General features: G+C 38.6%; 1 protein-coding gene across 5 annotated transcripts in view; it reads right to left on the reverse strand.

The window, feature by feature from the left end:
* Window positions 1–18,231, reverse strand: part of RNF145 (ring finger protein 145) — a 64,831-nt gene that overhangs the window by 34,499 nt on the left and 12,101 nt on the right. For 4 of the 5 annotated variants that reach the window (XM_069592503.1, XM_069592504.1, XM_069592505.1 and 1 more), the window contains one exon: window positions 14,112–14,220. In XM_069592503.1, the coding sequence (XP_069448604.1) occupies window positions 14,112–14,220 (109 nt within the window). Of the gene's footprint in view, window positions 1–6,840; window positions 7,350–14,111; window positions 14,221–18,231 lie in introns of those variants that run through there. The other variant, XM_069592507.1, reaches the window with a different exon arrangement.

Here is an 18,231-nt window from a genome sequence, read left to right on the forward strand (position 1 = left end):
AACTTCACTTTGTTGGATTCTCTTTCTTCCCACGGTCTCATTAATATAATTTATGCCCAGGAAAAAGCCAATTGAGATGCCACCTCTCAACCCTACTACTTAACTGATAACACCTAACACTATTTCATTAATTTCCCCTCTTTTCATTAGCTTGTTATCCCTCCCATCTTATTTTCCCCAAAGTTTTTTCTCCAATTATACTTAATCAGCTATACGTAAAAACACAAACTAGTTAGAAAACTGGCTTGTAGCAAGACAATCCTTAAAAGATGTCATTTTCAAGTTTACAGGAAATTTATAATTAGAATTATAATATTTAAGTAGGCTACAAATTTATTTTGAGATAAATTTTAAATCAAATTATTTCTTATAAAACATAATTCATTTAACTGATCACTGAGAAATAACAAGATTTAATTAGTGGTTAAAGAGACTTTACACTCTGAGAAAACAGAACTTTTAGGGTAGAGGCAGAAAGGAAGAATTTATTGTCAGTTAAGTTCAGTGGTAATAGAACATGGTTGTCTTAAATTCTTCTGAAATCAAAGTACGAAAATTTGTGTTAAAAAATTCTCCTTTTCTTCAATTGTTGAATACTTTATTCACTGTACTTTAAGACAGGTTAAATACGTCAAGTATTTCTGAAAAACTCTTATGGCTGTATTTACTTTTTCCATGAAATTACTTCCCATTAGGCAATCAAGTGGAATTCCTTTAGCATAACACAGTTAACCAAGAAATGATCCTTACATAATCAGCCAGCGAGTACTGCCAAAAATCAAAACTAAAAACTAAAATAAAAATCTTAAAACAGTTTTGGGAACAATTATAAAAATCAATGAATGACTAGGCTTCTTGGGTGATTTAGCTATTCTCCTCTATCACTCTTTGAGGATGATTTCTAACAAATAATGTATTAACAGTCTTTCTACTGACAGAAAAAAACAAATCCTCAAGAGGCATGCTTCTAATGCAGCAGTTGTCAACCAGGTGTGAGCCTGCCCCTAAGGGGATATTCTGCAATGTCTGAAAACATTTTTAGTTGTCACAGCTTCAAAGGGTGGAGGAGTGCTCCGGGCACCTAAGTCAAGATGCCTCCAAAACATCCCACAGCACACAGGACAGCCCCCACAACAAAGAACTGCCCACTCCAGAAGGTCAGTGGTTGAAGCCTTGTTTTAATGTAAAGAGACACAAACACTACACGTGCAAATTACATATAAATATCTGATCATGAGATTAACGTAATTAATATTTTTAATATAGTTTTAGGATAGAAAGGTAAAGAATGAGAAGTTAACTCTGACGTTTTAAATAAAATACACATGTAAGTACCATTTACATTTATGAAGTCTTTGAAAATGCTATTAAAAGAAACAAATTTTTATTTAAAAGAGATCTAACTTTGAGTCCCAATGGTGGCGCTAGTGGTAAAGAATGTGCCTACATATAAGGAGATACAACAGACGTGGGTTCCACCTCAGTCAGGAAGAAGGCATGGCAACCCACTCCAGTATTCTTGCCTGGAGAATACCAGGGACAGAGGAGCCTGGTGGGCTACAGTACATAGGGCCGCAAAGAGTCGGACATGCCTGAAGTGACTTAACATGCAGCACACAACTTCTGAGTCCCAGTAGGACCTAGGCCTTTAAAGTCAAGTAATTTCTTTTTGGCCAAAGCATATCTCTCTCAAATAGATCCAGTTTAAAAAAAGAACCAGCGACAATCCATAAGGAGAAAGCAGACTGGTGTCTGCTGGAGGGGAAGTGGAGAGGGGGAATGGAAATCAGTACTCAGGAGTTGCACGTTTTATTCCAGGGGGACGAAATGTGTTGAAATTAGATAATGGTGACAGCTGCACAACATTAGGATCGCACTATATGCCACTAACCTATTCACTCTAAAAGGTTAAATCTGTTACATGAACTTCACCTCTACAAAAAAGGCGAGCCTGCGGGAGCACCGACTGCAAGCAGGAGAAAAGCCAGAAGACCGCCCAAGAGGACCTCAGTCCCAGGAGCTCTCTCCTGGTGAGGGCGAGGGAAGGAGACGGCAGAGCTGGGTTCCCTGTCGTGTTTTCTCCCACGTTTGCTTCTGTCATCATATTATTGGTGTTTCATAATAAAACTCAGCAAACTCAACATTATCAAGAATTTTTTACTGCTGAGACATTTGCTAATTGTTTTTATATTATTTCCAAGCCTACTTCAGTTTATCCTCTTTTTAAAAGCCTCTTTGTTTTTCCTTAGTCCATTATCCAAAATTCTAATTTCACATAACAAAACTTCTAAGGCAAATTAACATTTTTTACACTTTTTTATTTTAACTCAAAAGGAATCTGCTGTATACCTGTGTTGCTAGCACACTGGTAGGTCTTGAAAATGCTGCAGTAGACAAGAAAAACACAGTTGTGAGGATGAAGCAGACAAGCCAGGAAAGAAGATATACATAACACTTATCCTAACAATTATTTAATTATAATTGTGACAAACGCTGGAAGAAAAAAATACAGAATGCTGTCATGGTTTTTGAAAATTTAATTTTTATATTCACAGCCCTGTTTATTAAAAAATTATCTTTCATTATCTTCACTTCTCGATTTATACTTTCTATTTAGCTTGCTTTTTATCTCTCATTCTATTTCATAGGATTATTATAACGGGTTTAATGCAACAGTTTCCTTTTCTTTTAACCTACTCTATATTCTTTTGGTTGTTCTGGTGTTTTTTAAGTCTCCTCTCAACTTTCTAATTCTTTATATGATTTCCTTTTTGGTTCTTTCTCTTTTTCCATGTTTCACTACTCTGTGCTCTGTTGAGATTAGGGGACCCTAGGGAATGTCTCAAGCTCGTGCTTGGTCACTAAACTGTGTCTGACTCTTTTGTGACCCCATGGACTGGAGCCCACCAGGCTCCTCTGTCCACGGGATTTCCCAGGAAACAATACTGGAGTGGGTTGCAATTTCCTTCTTCACTGGATCTTCCCAATCCAGGGATCGAATCTGTGTCTCCTGCATTGGCAGGCGAGTTCTTTACTACTGAGCCACCAGGGAATCACTACAAGGGAGGTCTACATTTCAGAATAATCACCACCTTTAGGCCACAATGACAACACCCTGATGTTAAGCAGTTCCCTCCCTACTAGCTCTCCCAACTTTACCCTCTTAAATAGCTCTCTCAATGCTTCAATCTCCCTCAAGGACTGCCCGACCTGTGCAATCCTGTGCAATCCCTGTGCAATCGTCCTACCCCAGAAATTAACATCTTCCCTAAGCACCTTAGACCCTCTCTCCTTTGCTCAGCTCCCCTCTCTCAAAGACAGCCTTCAGCATCTCTCTGTTTAGCTGACTCATCAATAAGCCCCACTTCAATAAAGATAGCCAGGACCAGAAAGCCTGTAGTCCCTCTTGGGGGACAGCTGAGCTTGGCTTGCCAGAGCCAGGGCTGTGACTTTGGTGGGGACTAAACTGGTCTTACCAAATAGCCACTACTGAGCTGTCTCTTCTGAGAGAAGAATCTGGGCACTGTCTCCCAAACTATTATTACAGAAAAACTGGAAGAAGAAATGAAACAAAAATCAAAAAACAAAACATTAACAAAGATCTCTACATCTAAGTTATATACAGCTTCAGGACATCTCATGCTGGCAATGAAAACTCTTGGTTATTACTCAGTCCCAACAGAGTGGGTCACTTACAACATTAAAAAACACAACGGTAAGCCTAAAGAAGAAGGATTCAGAGAAGGAATTATCCAAAATCCCATGAGTCACTTTAGGCCAAAATTTAGTCTGAGGCAAGAGTCATGTAATTCAGATTATTAACAGAATTTTAAACCTAAAAATTTTAAGACTGAATCAAAGAAGTTCAAAAGCAGAATTAGAATTTTCCAATTTAAAGATTTAAAGAACAGAATGTATTAAGTTGGTCAGAAGCAAGAATTACTGTTTTCTACTTGTAACTGAGTAATATCTTCCCCTTCTTAAATCACTTTTTTCACTTATACAACTTATGCAATGCTGACAATTAACACAGAGCACCAATAAACTGAACACTTTGAAAACCCACTTCTCTACATTCCCCATGGTAGCCTTCTTTCTTGTGGTTACAACTGTTTTGGGGAATAAGCAATGTGTAACAGAGTCGGACTCGACTGAAGCGACTTAGCAGGAGCAGCAAGATGTATACCAAGAGCCCCAAGGATGGCTTACAACTGGAAAAGTTTCTGCTATAAATAGAAGCATAAGAGTTATAAAAGACAAATAATAACAACAAAACCTATGAGCTTATCAATTCATCAGCCTATCAAAAGACCTTTCTTTCTAAGTCTCTTAAGCAACCTGGCTGGGTCGACAACCAAGAACAATCTGCACATTCCGGCCACTTAAAGCTTCCAAACAATAATAATTCCAAAGAAACCTAATCTATTTGTACACAGAACAAAGTGGTGAGCCTTCCAAGTTGTCTTTCCCAATGTGTACAAACAAAAGGCACTGCACACTTAATCACTGGATGGCCAAGGAATTACCCTGAGATGTTTAATCACTATGATCTGAGTACCTATCACACCCTAAGCAGTGAATAGCAATTTAAGAGTTCATTTCCCCGGGGATTTAGTATTTAAATCTTCTCTGCTACAAGGCCACCCTGCTTCTTTCTTCATCTTCTGACTACCTGCTAAATATTTAGTGCCTGGATCTGATAATGTCCAAAAGAAGAAAACATATCACACATTGAAATGGGTCAACTGTATTCCTTTCAAAAGTAAAAGTTAACTGTATAGTGAAAAACTTCACTTTTCAGTTCTTTTATCTAACAGCAGTAGTTGTCAGCTGGAAAAATTTTATTCCCCAGGTCATAACATTTGGCAATTAGCGATAGTTTCTGGTTTTACAATTGTGGGGAAGGGGTGCTCTGCAATCTGTGAGCAGAGACGCAGTATTGACAACATCCTGTAATGCACATGACTGCCTCACAACAAATAACCCAGCCCAAGATGCTAACAGGTCCAATACAAAGAAACCCTCATCTGTAGCTTTGAATGACACAAGCTTTCCTAAAACGGAGGGCTAGTTATCTGTATGAGACATATAAGTAACTTCTGGGAAAGTTTTACATTTGAAATCAGTGAAGAAAGCTGAGCACCGAAGAACTGATGCTTTTGAACTGTGGTGTTGAAGACTCTCGAGAGTCCCTTGGACTGCAAGGAGATCCAACCAGTCCGTTCTGGAGGAAATCAACCCTGGGATTTCTTTGGAAGGAACGATGCTAAAGCTGAAACTCCAGTACTCTGGCCACCTCATGCAAAGAGTTGACTCATTGGAAAAGACTCTGATGCTGGGAGGGACTGGGGGCAGGAGAAGGGGACGACCGAGGATGAGATGGCTAGATGGCATCACGGACTCGATGGACGTGAGTCTGAGTGAACTCCGGGAATTGGTGATGGACAGGGAGGCCTGGTGTGCTGCAATTCATGGGGTTGCAAAGAGTCGGACACGACTGAGTGACTGAACTGAGTTGAACTGAACTGATACACTGAAGACAAGGATGAAAGAGAGTAAGTAAACTTTCATTGTTTGAATCCAACAGGTTCTTAAAGTCATACACATACAAAATTGATGCACTGGTTCATAAACCTAACAATAAAACAAGGAATTTAAAAATAACGAAGTTTTAAAAGTTTTAGAAAAAAACACTTAACTGTGGAGGTAAACCATCAAAACATCCTCACAGGAATCATCATATCAGTTTGTAAAGTCTCTCTTTTTCCACAATAGTGCTGGAGAATCTCAATTTTAAAATAGGATTGGTACTGGAAAATATATTCCTCAGAAAGCGGTCCCCAACCTTTTTGACACCAGAGACTGATTTTATGGAAGACAATTTTTCCATGGACCAGGGGTAGAGTAATGATTTCAGGATGATTCAAGCACATTACATTTATCGTGCGTTGTATTTCTAATTTAACACTGCCGCTAATCTGACAGGAGGTACTGGTCCATAGCCTGGAAGCTGGGGACCCCTGCCTTAGACTACTCAAAATGAAAAGCATAGTTTAGAATTTTAAGAGTTAAAGAACCCGACATTTATCAAATTCTAATGAGTTCAATTTGAATAGTAATATTAAATTTTATACTAACTGGGCCGATGGGATTTTCTAAAGTTTAATTTTTCTGAAGTGAAAGTTACATCCATTTTGTCTTTTATTAATTTTTATTAGAATGTAGTTATTTTACAGTGTTATGTTAGTTTCTGCTGTACAGCAAAGTGAATCAGTTATACATACATACATACATATATATATATATATATATATATATATATACACTCTCTCTTAGAGTCCCTTCCCATTTAGGTAACCACAGAGCACTCAGTAGCATTTCCTGTGCTATTCAGTAGGTTTTCATAAATTATCCATTTTATACAAGGTAGTGTATATATGTGAGTCCCAATCTCCCAATTCTATCCCCCACACATCTTCCCCTCTTGGTAATCATGTTGGTTTTCTACATCTGTGACTATTTTTCCTTTGCAAATATGTTTACTTGTACAATTTTTTAGATTCCACATATAATCAGTATTATACAAGTTATAACCATTTTATAGACATATTCTAAACACTTAAGAATAATCAGCTTCATTGTGTGAATTAAAGACATACCTTATAGATACCGTGCATTCAGTTCCAGACTACAATAAAGTGGATACCACAACAAAGTGAATCAGATGAATTTTGGGGTTTCTTGGTGCATATAAAAGTTATGTTACACTACACTGTAGTCTAAGTGCAATAGCCTTATGTCTAAAATATATGTACATACCTTAATTTTAAAAATGCTTACCATCATATGAGCCTTCAGAAAGGCATAATCTTTTTGCTGGGACTTCCCTGGCAGTCCGTAGTTAAGACTCTTCACTTCCAGAGCAGGGTGGATCCCTGGCAGAGAACTAGGATTCAACATGACACACTGCATAGCCAAAAAAGAAATCTTTTTGCTGATCGAGGGTTTTGACTCAATGTTGACAGCTGCTAACTGATCACACTGGTGGTTGCTCAAGGCTGGGGTGACTGGCAATGTCTTAAGATGACAAAGAAGTGTGCCACACTGAGTGAATCTTCCTTTCCTGAAGGATTTCTCCATAGCATGCAATGCTGTTTGAAAGCATTTTACTGATAGAAGAACTTCTTTCAAAATTACAGTCAATTCTTTCAAACTCTGTCAGAGGTTTATCAGTTAAGTTTATGTAATCTATAATATTCTAAATCCTTTGTTGTCATTTCAACACTTTTCACAGCATCTTCACCAACAGTAGATTCTATCTCAAAAAACCACTTTCTTTGTTCATCCATAGGAAGCAGCTTCTCATCTGCTAGAAAGTTTCTGTTGTGGTGCTGCAGCAACTCAGCCACTCCTTCAGGCTCCACCTCTAGTTCTCTTGCTGTTCCCACCCCATTTGTAGTGACTCCCTCCACAGAAGACTTGAGCCCCTCAAACTCATCCGTGAGGGTTAGAATCACCCTCCGCGCTCTTGCTAGTACTGCTATTTTGACTTCTTCCCATGAATCACAGATGTTCTTAATGGTATCTAGAATGGTGAATCTTTCCCGAAAGGTTTTCAATTTACTTTGCCCAGATCTATCAGGGGACTCACTATCTACAGCAGCTATAGCCTTATGAGATATATTTCTTAAATGATAACACCTGAAAATCAAAATCAAAATTACTCCTTGATCTATGGGTTGCAGAAATGATATTGTATCAGCAGGCATGAAAACATTCAAATGTGTTATACATCTGACAGAGCTCTTGGGCAACCAAATGCATTGTCAATGAGCAGTAATATTTTGAAAGAAATCATTTTTCCTGAGAAGTAAGTCTCAACAGTGAGGTTAAAATATTCAACAAACCATGTTGTAAACAGTTATGGTGTCATCCAGGTTTTGTTGTTCCATTTACAGCATACAGGTAGAGTAGAGCTTAGCATAATTCTTAAGGTCTTAGGATTTTCATAACAGTTAGAGCACACTAGCTTCAACAAGTCACCAGCTGCATTAGCCCCAGAGTCAGCCTGTCCTTTGAAGCTTTGAAGCCCGGCACTGACTTCTCTTCTCTAGGTACAAAGTCCATTTTCTGCCAACAGAACACTGTTTTGTCTATACTGAAAATCTGTTCTTTAGTGTTCAGTTCAATTGCTAGTTGAGTCTGACTCTTTGTGACCCCAAGGACTGCAGCACATCAGGCTTCCCTGTCCATCACCAACTCCCAGAGCTTACTTAAGCTCATGTCCGTTGAGTCGATGACGCCGTCCAACCATCTCATCCTCTGTCATCCCCTTCTCCTCCCCCCTTCAATCATTCCCAGCATCAGGGTCTTTTCAAATGAGTCATTTCCTCCCATCAGGTGGCCACAGTATTGGAGTTTCAGCTTCAGCATCAGTCCTTCCAATGAATATTCAGGACTGATTTCCTTTAGGATGGACTGGTTGGATCTCCTTGTTGTCCAAAGGACTCTCAAGAGTCTTCTCCAACACCACAGTTCAAAAGCATCCATTCTTCAGTGTAGCCACCTTCATTAATGACCTTAGCTAGATCATCTAGATAACTTGCTGCAGCTTCTACATCAGCACGTCCTGCTGTACCCTGTACCTTTATGTGATGAAGACACCTTCTTTCCTTAAAGCTCATGAAACAACCTCTGCTAGCTTCAAACTTCTCTTAGGCAGCTTCCTCACCTCTCTCAGCCTTCATGGAATTAAAAAGAATTAGGGCCTTGCTCTGGCCCTGGTTTTAGGGAATGTTGTAGCTGATTTGATCTTCTATCCAGATCACTAAAACTTTCTTCACATCAGCAATAAAGCTGTTCAGCTTTCTTATCATTCTTGTGTTCACTGAAGTAGTACTTTAACTTCCTTCAAGAACTTTTCCACCATATTCACAACTGGGCTAAGTGTTTGGCACAAGTGGCCTAACACTCAGCCAATCTCAGCTTTCAACATGCCTTCTTCATTAAGTTAAATTATTTCTGCTGCTGCTGCTGCTAAGCCGCTTCGGTCGTGTCCGACTCTGTGCAACCCCATAGACGGCAGCCCACCAGGCTCCCCCGTCCCTGGGATTCTCCAGGCAAGAACACTGGAGTGGGTTGCCATTTCCTTCTCCAATGCATGAAAGTGAAAAGGGAAAGTGAAGTTGCTCAGTCATGTCTGACTTAGCGACCCCATGGACTGCAGCCTACCAGGCTCCTCCGTCCATGGGATTTTCCAGGCAAGAGTACTGGAGTGGGGTGCCATTCCCTTCTCTGTAAATCATTTCTAGCTTTTGATTTAAAATGAGAGACATGACTCTTCACTTGAACACTTCCTGCATGGTTATTAATTGGTCTAATTTCAATATTAGTGTGTCGCAGGAAACAGGGAGACCCAAGGAGCAGGAGAGAGATGTGGGACAGCCAGTCAGTGGAGCAGTTAGTACACACACAGCCTTTGTTAAGTTTGCCATGTTATATAGGTGCAGTTTGTGATGCCCCCAAAAACAATGACAATAGTAACATCAAAAACCACTGATCATAGATCACCATAACAAATACAGTAATACTGAAAAAAGTTTGAAATATTGCAAGAATTTCCAAAACCTGACCAGGACAGGGAGTGAGCAAGCCCTGTTAGAAACATGACAGGATGGATTTGGTTGATACAAGGTTGCCACAAACCTTCAATCTGTAAAAAAAGCAGTATCTGCAAATCACAACAAAGGGAAGCCTAACAAAACAAGGTATGCCTGTATATGAATTAAAGAAAAGAGAGACCTAGCTTGTCAAGGGTACGAAATTTTCTGTTTAAGGAACTGATATTTGCAAATGTCTTTTTCTACAGCCAATTTTTGAAGTATCAAATGAATTATTTAAAATATCCAAGTATTGACTTCCCTTCTCAGGACCATACTATACTCTGCTTTGATATAACTAGACTAGAGTGATACAAAAAATATCTGTAAATCATGTAAGTGATAAGGGACTTCTACCTAGAATACATAAAGAATTCCTACAACTCAATTTTTTTTTAAAAAAGACAACCAATCAAATAATGGGTAAAGAACCTGAATAAACATCTCTCCAAGGAAAATTCACAAAGGGTTAATGAACATATGAAATATGCTCAACATCATTAGCCATCAGTGAAATGCAAATCAAAACCACGATGAAATCCCACTCCACACTTACTATGATGGCTATACTGAAAATGACAGAGATCAACAAGTATCAGCAAGGATGTGGAGAAACTGGAACCCTCATACCCTGCTGGTAGAAATGTAATAGTGTAGCCACCTTAGACAGCAGTCTAGTAGTTCCTCAAAAGTTTAAACATATTATATGATCCAGCAATCCCAATCCAATGTATAAGTAGCACTCCTCCCTATAATACGTATGTCCACACAAAACCATGAATGTTCACAGTGGTATTCTAACAGGCAACAAGGCAGAAACAACTCAAATGTCCATCAATGGATGAATGGATAAACAAAATTTCCATACCACAAAATATGATCTCTACAGAAAAATGAAGTCCTGACACATGCTACAGCATGGATGAGCCTTGAAAACATGCTAAGTGAAAGAAGTTAGGTATAAAGGACCACATACTGTACAATTCAATGTACATGAAATGTCCAGAAAGGGCTAACCGGTAAAGACAGAAAACAGACTGACATGCCTACGGCTGCGGGGAGGGGGTGGTAGGAAATTGGGAGTGACTGCTGATGGGTACAGAGCTTCTTTCTGGAGTTATGAAAATGTTCTAAAACCAACTGTGGTGATGCTTTACACAGTTCTCTGAATGTATTCAAAACCACTGAGCTGTATACTTTAAATAGGTATATGAATTATATCTTAATAAAGTCATTTTCTTTAAAGATACTTGTTTATGAAGCTGCCACATGAAATATGAACTATTAAGCTTTTTAAAACTAAAAAATTCAGCCTTAAGACTCTATGAGATTGGCCAAGACTCAATATTTATTAAACGTTGACATTTTATTAATGATTCAAGAATTAACATATCTTTGCTAACCTTTTTGAGATAGTACAATATAGTGTAAATTACACTAGAAAGAAAAACACTAAAATATGCCACAACTTGAAATTTGTTAGTTTAATATCAAAACCAACTCCATCAGATAGGCACTGTCTTACTTGATAGTTTCAAAGAAATAACTAGCCACAGTAACATATTTCCTAAGTAGGGAAACTATTTCATACCCTACTAAAGCTAAAACTAATTTTCTTTCCATTAACCATGCCCTCTCCTGAAAATTGAACTAAAAATCGAAAACTTGGATTCAAGTTAAAGTCTGGGATCATCCCCTCCTAGCTGTCTGCACATTTCAGTTCTTTCACCTGTAAATCTCAAAGGATTACAGTAAGGATCAAAACAACATAAAAAAATAAGAAATGTTTTTGTACACTGTAAAATTTTGTCACAATTCCTTTTACTGTTTAAAATAGATACAAACGTTCTGATAATGAAAATAAGCTTTAAATACTGGTAAAAATATTCCCATAAACTAAAAGTAGTAAGTCAAAACTGCTGAAGAAGAATGGTTAGAGAAAGGCTCTTCTTAATCTCTGACACTGCAGGGCCCCCTTTAACCCTACGTGACAGAATTTTGACCTCTCTAGAAAAGCCTGGATGATGATCCTGCAGATGAAATTACAGCTACATGGTTTCAGCCATCACTGAACCACACAGAAACCAAAAAACCATAAAGGGAAAGAGCAGGTTCATTGCTTTTCCACCCAAATTATAGTAACAAATAAAATTAATTTTGATAGCTCTGCCTTCAACTTTGAGATTTCTTTGACTGATCATCAAAATCCTATCAACTCTAAAAAGCTATCGTTAACACAGCTACAGCATGAAATACTCTTCCATGAAAAAAACATTTTTTAAAGATTAACAACACAGGAAAATGCTTACAAAACATTGCTGCATAATAAAAATGAGACATAATACAGTAAGTTAAAATCCACTGAGCCCTTACAACATGTCAGAAATTGTGCTGAGTTTAACATGTTTAATCATAATAAATCCTTATAACAGCTCCTTAAAATACTATTAGCATTTTACAGGTGAAGAAACTGAGATGACTCTTTCTGATAAATGACACTAAGGTTACAGAACAGTAAATAAGAAACAGAGGATTTGAATCTATCCAATTCTCATCCACTTTTCCAAATGGCATTCTTAGGTGCCCAGGAACTTATTTACACACTAAAGTGGTGACTCAGGAGCCTACACTCTTAACTACTGCATTATACCCCATACATGTCATTTTTCTTTAAAAATGTATAAATGAAGATAGGGAAGTATCTTCACCTTAAGCTTGAGCTGAGATTCAGAAGTGTCTAGGTAAGACCATAGGAATAAATTCTGTCACGGTCTGGGGCTAGTGGAATGGTCCAGGGAATGGGAAGGACCGATCCTCTTGTGTGAGTTAATACTGGCTCTTGGACTCCTAGCCTACGTTCAATGGAGAAAGATGCTAAGGGAAAAGGCTTAAGTTGTTCCTGTGAAGGAGGCTAAGTGCAGAGGGACAATATTTTCATGATACAAAATCAGAAAAGTCAGGGTCTCCACTTTAGAGTGAAGAGCTGGATCTGAAACAGAGACAATTACAGAAGTGCAGCACCACTCTTGCAGCTCCGTATTTTGAAATTCTGACATTCAAGGACATTGCCTGGGCAAGGATAGCAGCAGACCTCCCCACCTCCAAGTACCATTCTGACCCGGGAATCAACCAGAGAGGAACAGGAGAAGGAGGTGAGAAGACTGAGTTTCTGGGGCCTTCAAGACATAACTAGATGAAATAAGGAAGATGGAGGTCTTGCTTCAACAAAAGGGACCAAGAGTTGGTGACTGTTAGTAATTTTCACTCTTTTGTATCTGCTGAAGTGGTGAAAACTGGAGGTTATTAAAAAACTGGAAGAAAATAACAGAATTCTAACAGGTTTGTCACATGGTGATATAATTTCAGGTGATTGCTACTGCCTTTAAATTTTCTGTATTAACTGCCTACAGCAATGAGTGTAATTTTATAATCATGGGGGGAAAAAGGTTTTTAAAAAGTCAACCAATCAGTTCCAGTAATACAAAAATGCTATTTCTAAGATTAAATTTCAAGCCTACACCAAAATCTGTGTTTCAAACCTCTAGAAAATTACATCCTGTTAATATGTAAAGTAATTGCCACTCTTCTTATAACTGGGAGCACATTTTGTTACAGTTATACATTTTAATCAAAACAAAAGAAATATTATACCCACAAAATTTAGTATACCCATTACATTTATGGTATACTTGTAATTTATTATTACTGTTTCAAGATTGGAAGCTCACATTCTTTCGGCAGACTAGTCTTCAAATTTAGGACGAGCAGACCAAGACAAATAGACGTTCTGACCTATAAAATTAACCTCATGAAATAATTTATATCAATCATCGATTATATACAAGGTCGCACCTTACACTGATTCTCAGGCATCATAAAGTAACTTCCTAAAATAATGAAAGCAATGAAATCCATAATTGCTATAGTTCCTGCAGCCTGTCTTTGGAAATTTCTTTTCTCAGGTTATATAGAAAAGCTCATGGGTATTTTTGTAAACATACTCTTATGGTCCATTTCACAGTAAGACCATTTGTAAAAGCAGAAATAAAATCTGAGACACAACCCCAGCTACTAATCCTGTATGATATTTATTTAGAAAACAAGTATCAATTTAAAAAAAAATGTTTGGGATACCGGTGGCTTCCCTGGTGGCTCAGAGGATAAAGCGTCTGCCTGCAATGCAGGAGACCTTGGTTCAATCCCTGGGTCGGGAAGATCCCCTGGAGAAGGAAATGGCAACCCACTCCAGTATTCTTGCCTGGAGAATCCCACGGACAGAGGAGCCTGGTGGGCTACAGTCCACGGGGTCGCAAAGAGTCGGACACGACTGAGCAACTTCACTTTCACTTCATCAAAGCCTCAGCTTCCTAACAGTGTTCATGAAAAGTATGTTACTGGTAAAGGAAAACTTTAAATTTAGTCATAGATTTCAAAAATGGGTCACCTTCTTACCTGGAGATTTGATGTCCAGCATAGAGGAGCAGGGCCGTCAAAAAATATAGATAAAGCTGAACCAGATGCTGCCTGGGCAAGGTTAGTAGCACAACACTCAAGATATAACCTGTAGTAGAAGTGAAGAGAGATATAAATAAAATTCGATTCTAATTTAGTCTTCCAGTTAATTACACTAATAAAAGGAGCTTGAAGTAAATTACTTTCCAATTAGGTTTCAACAACTTTGAGGTTTTTTACTTCACTACCAAAGCAAGCTTAGCATAGTAAAACCACTTGGATTTTTCTATGGAAAATATAAAGCATTTTTCATTTCCTTTGTAAGGTTTCTCTACTTTAAAATTGAATATATCACACAAAAGTACAACAGGATTCTCCTCATCAACTCCCTTTCCTTGTCTCCTTGTTTCTTCTCCACCAGCTGCCTCAGTCTCTAGCCCCAGAGGAGGAGCAGGGTGTCTTACTGTCCCTCTACCACCGCATCTGCGGTGTGACTCAGGTCTTATTTCTCCAACTCCAAAAGACTCTCTATGTTCTATGCCTTCAATCACTCCTCTGACACCATCCTCATCCCTCAAAGAACGTGCAGGACTCTCTTCCCCAGTCGTAAAGAAAAGCTCATCGCCACAGCCATTTCTCCTTTTCCTGTTACCTTTCTTTCATTCCCGTGACAAATGGTATAAACTATCTGTACCAAAGCCTCTAATTTCTATTATTCCCTCTTTACCCTTTACAATCTTAGATCCTCTACAAACCCTTGTTTGCTTTCTCTAAAGAAACTTGGAAGTTAACAATTACCTACTAAATAGGAGTCAAATCTAAGACTCCTATTTAAATCCTTGCCCCAGCACCTGAAGCAACAACTACCCTCAAATCTATTACTCTTTGGCTCTGTGTCATGGACTTCCATTTACCCTCTAAATAAATTCTCCCCTCTATTTTCTTTTCACCCTTCTCAAGGGAACATAGGAAATCTAGTTTCTGAATAACTTCTACTCTTTATGTAAGTATCTAACTCAAAGAATCTATTTTCCTGCTTCAAATATACCATTCTAGATGATACAACAGTAGTTCTGAGAACCTACTACATAAGCATAAAAACCTTAATCATTTCCTATTCTAAGTAGACAATTATAGCTCATGATGTCTGAGATAAAGTCCACTTAAATATTCCCATACAGGAGTATAAACTGAGCTCCGGTCCTCCTCCCTCAACAGGCTGGCTCACCTCCCCCTCCATTCACTCTGACTCAAACCTGGGTCACCTGTGATTACCCAGTCCCACTGAGTCTCTCATCTGTTACCCCTCCTTTCCAGTCCCTATGCCCCTACCTAACCCTTTCTGTAATACAATAATATATGCTGACTGCTATTTATCTTTCAGTGTCTTCCTCTCCTCATCCATCCTGTGCTTTGTTACCAGGGTAATATTCTCAAAACCATCACTTTCATTTAGACAACTCCCGCTCTAAAACTTTCAGAAGTTTTAAAGAATCTGCCTGCAATGCAGGAGACCAGGTTCGATCCCTGGGTTGGGAAGGTCCCCTGGAAAAGGGAATAAGCTACCCACTCCAGTATTCTTGCCTGGAGAATTCCAAGGACAGAGGAGCCTGACGAGCTAAGTCCATAGCATCACAAACAGTTAGACACAACTGAGCAACTAACACTTTAACCTCTCAGTGTTATGTTAAACATCTTGCAAAAATCTGGCCCTGGCTTACTGTCCTCTCATGAATGAGTCTTCATTAGGGCACAGACATCCCTCTTAGCACCTAATGTGTCCCTCATGCTGAATCGATCATGCCTAAAGTTTAAGAAACAGGAGCTGTGCTAGGCACTACATATTTTCCACACATCCTAACTTTAAGAATCATCCACGGGAAGCCAGAGATACATATTTCTATTTGCTTTTCATTTTGTAAAATAATTTCCTCCAATTAATTTTGTTAATCTCTTTCTCATAGGACTTAAGAAGTATTTAAAAGGATGTTTATTACATTTAGCAAGCATTTTCACTGTTTTTGGCTGAAGGATTTTCTAATCAGTCTACTTATTGCATGAAACGTTTCCTTAGATTATCTGATGTTTAATAAACTATCATTTTCCTTTCCAGATATCCTTATCTTTCCCTTCTCCTGTGTATCTCATAAAGTCAGCTGCCAAATTCTCTAGACTGAACATATTCATTTCATTCTTTCAATTATTCAGTCATTCAGTCAATCAACATTAGTATGTGTAAAGTATGATCCAGATGCACTGGTGGCCATGGAAAATCCAAGAAGAAAAAATAAAGAAATCAGTCTCATGAAAAAACAAACAAGGACAAAGTGTGACACATCCTTGGTAGTTTCATAAACAAAAATTAAAAGAGCTATGGTTAGGTGATTGTTTGACCTGGAACTCAAAGGGTAAATGGATCTTTACCAGGCTAAGAGAAAGGAGAAACATTCTAGGAGAACAGCAACAGCAGGTCTGAAAGCCACAGAAGTAGAAAGGAAATTTTCAGGAGACAGGAAACTGTAGACCAGACCAGATTCTGGTGTAAGTAGAAAGAGGATTAGGAGGGTACTGGGAGATGCTGCTGACAGAGCCGGTGGCTCAGACAGTAAAGAAACCACCTGCAGTGCAGGAGACCCGGGTTTGGTTTCTGGGTCGGGAAGATTCCCCTGGAGAAGGGCATGACTACCCACTCCAGTATTCTTGCCTGTAGAATATCATGGATAGAGGAATCTGGCAGGCTACACCCCATGGGGTCACAAAGAGTCGGACATGACTGAGTGACTAACTCTAACTAACTTAGGATGAGATGGCTGGATGGCATCATGATGCAATGAACATGAACTTGGGTAAACTCCAGGAGATGGTGAGGGATAGGGAGGCCTGGTGTGCTGCAGTCCATGGGGTTGCAAAGAGTCGGACATGACTGGGTGACTGAAGAACAATAATTAAGGAGTTTAGCCTGGGCTTATGTTCTCAGATCCTTTAAATACCACATAGGTGAGATAAGAAAATGAAAAACAAAATGGTAACAAAAACCCTGTGGTTCACCTATATGCCCATTTTCACATTCCAGTGAAAAAATAAGTGTGATAAAATACATTGCACAAGAAGATTTTTGAGAGATTATGAATACTTATGCTGATGTATTAAGAGCTGTATGACTAAAATCATCTGAACTACAATAAACAGCTGATCCTCAAACAATGCAGGGATCAGGAGCACGAAGCCCTCCTCATGGTATAAAACCTGAGTGTAACTTTATAGTCAGCCTTCTAAATCTACAGAGTTCAAGGGTCAACTGTAAACATCATCTAATTAGTTGAAAAATACAAAACTACTGCTGATGCAAATATGCATCATTATTCAGACTATAGGATTAACTGAACCAAACAAAACAAACTAAATTGGTAACGATGAAGCTTTGTTATTGTTCATTTGCTAAGTCGTGTCTGACTGCAAATCTCATGAACTGCACCATGCCAGGCTTCCCTGTCCTTCATTATCTCTAGGAGTTTGCTCAAACTTGTGTCCACTGAGTCAGTGATGCCATCCAACCATCTCATCCTCTGCCCTCCCTATGATAAAGCTAACGCAACAGTAATTTTAAAAAGCAAGACTACCAGCATTTAGAAATAATGATCTGCTTAAAATAACATTGGTGAACCTTCCTAACGAAATACAAGAATTTCTGCTATTTAAAGGGTTATTTTAGTAGTGGAGAGAAAAAAAAATGAGGACATGGAATAAAATAGTAGCTTTGGATATGAAGTTGGCAGGGCCATTTATGGGGTCGCAAAGAGTCAGACACGACTGAGCGACTGAACTGAACTGAACTGATACTTAAATAGGTCTTAATGGTAATCTACTGGTGAATGGTTGAGAAAAAGGAAGTGAATATGGTTCTGATGTCTCCAGCATGGGTAACTGAAAGGATGGCTTTGCTACGAAGACAGGAAATACATAAGGGGGCAGAGGCCTGAGGTTAAGTAAAGGTGATGAGATAAGTGATAAGTTGAGGTGCTTATAAAATATTTAGGTTGAGATAGCTAATGATAATTAGAAATCATTTATTCATCACCAGGCACTAGTTAGGTACTGATAATACTCAGATAATAGACAC

This window comes from Ovis canadensis, chromosome 5 (genome assembly GCF_042477335.2).
Source record: "Ovis canadensis isolate MfBH-ARS-UI-01 breed Bighorn chromosome 5, ARS-UI_OviCan_v2, whole genome shotgun sequence".
Classification (NCBI taxonomy): domain Eukaryota; kingdom Metazoa; phylum Chordata; class Mammalia; order Artiodactyla; family Bovidae; genus Ovis; species Ovis canadensis.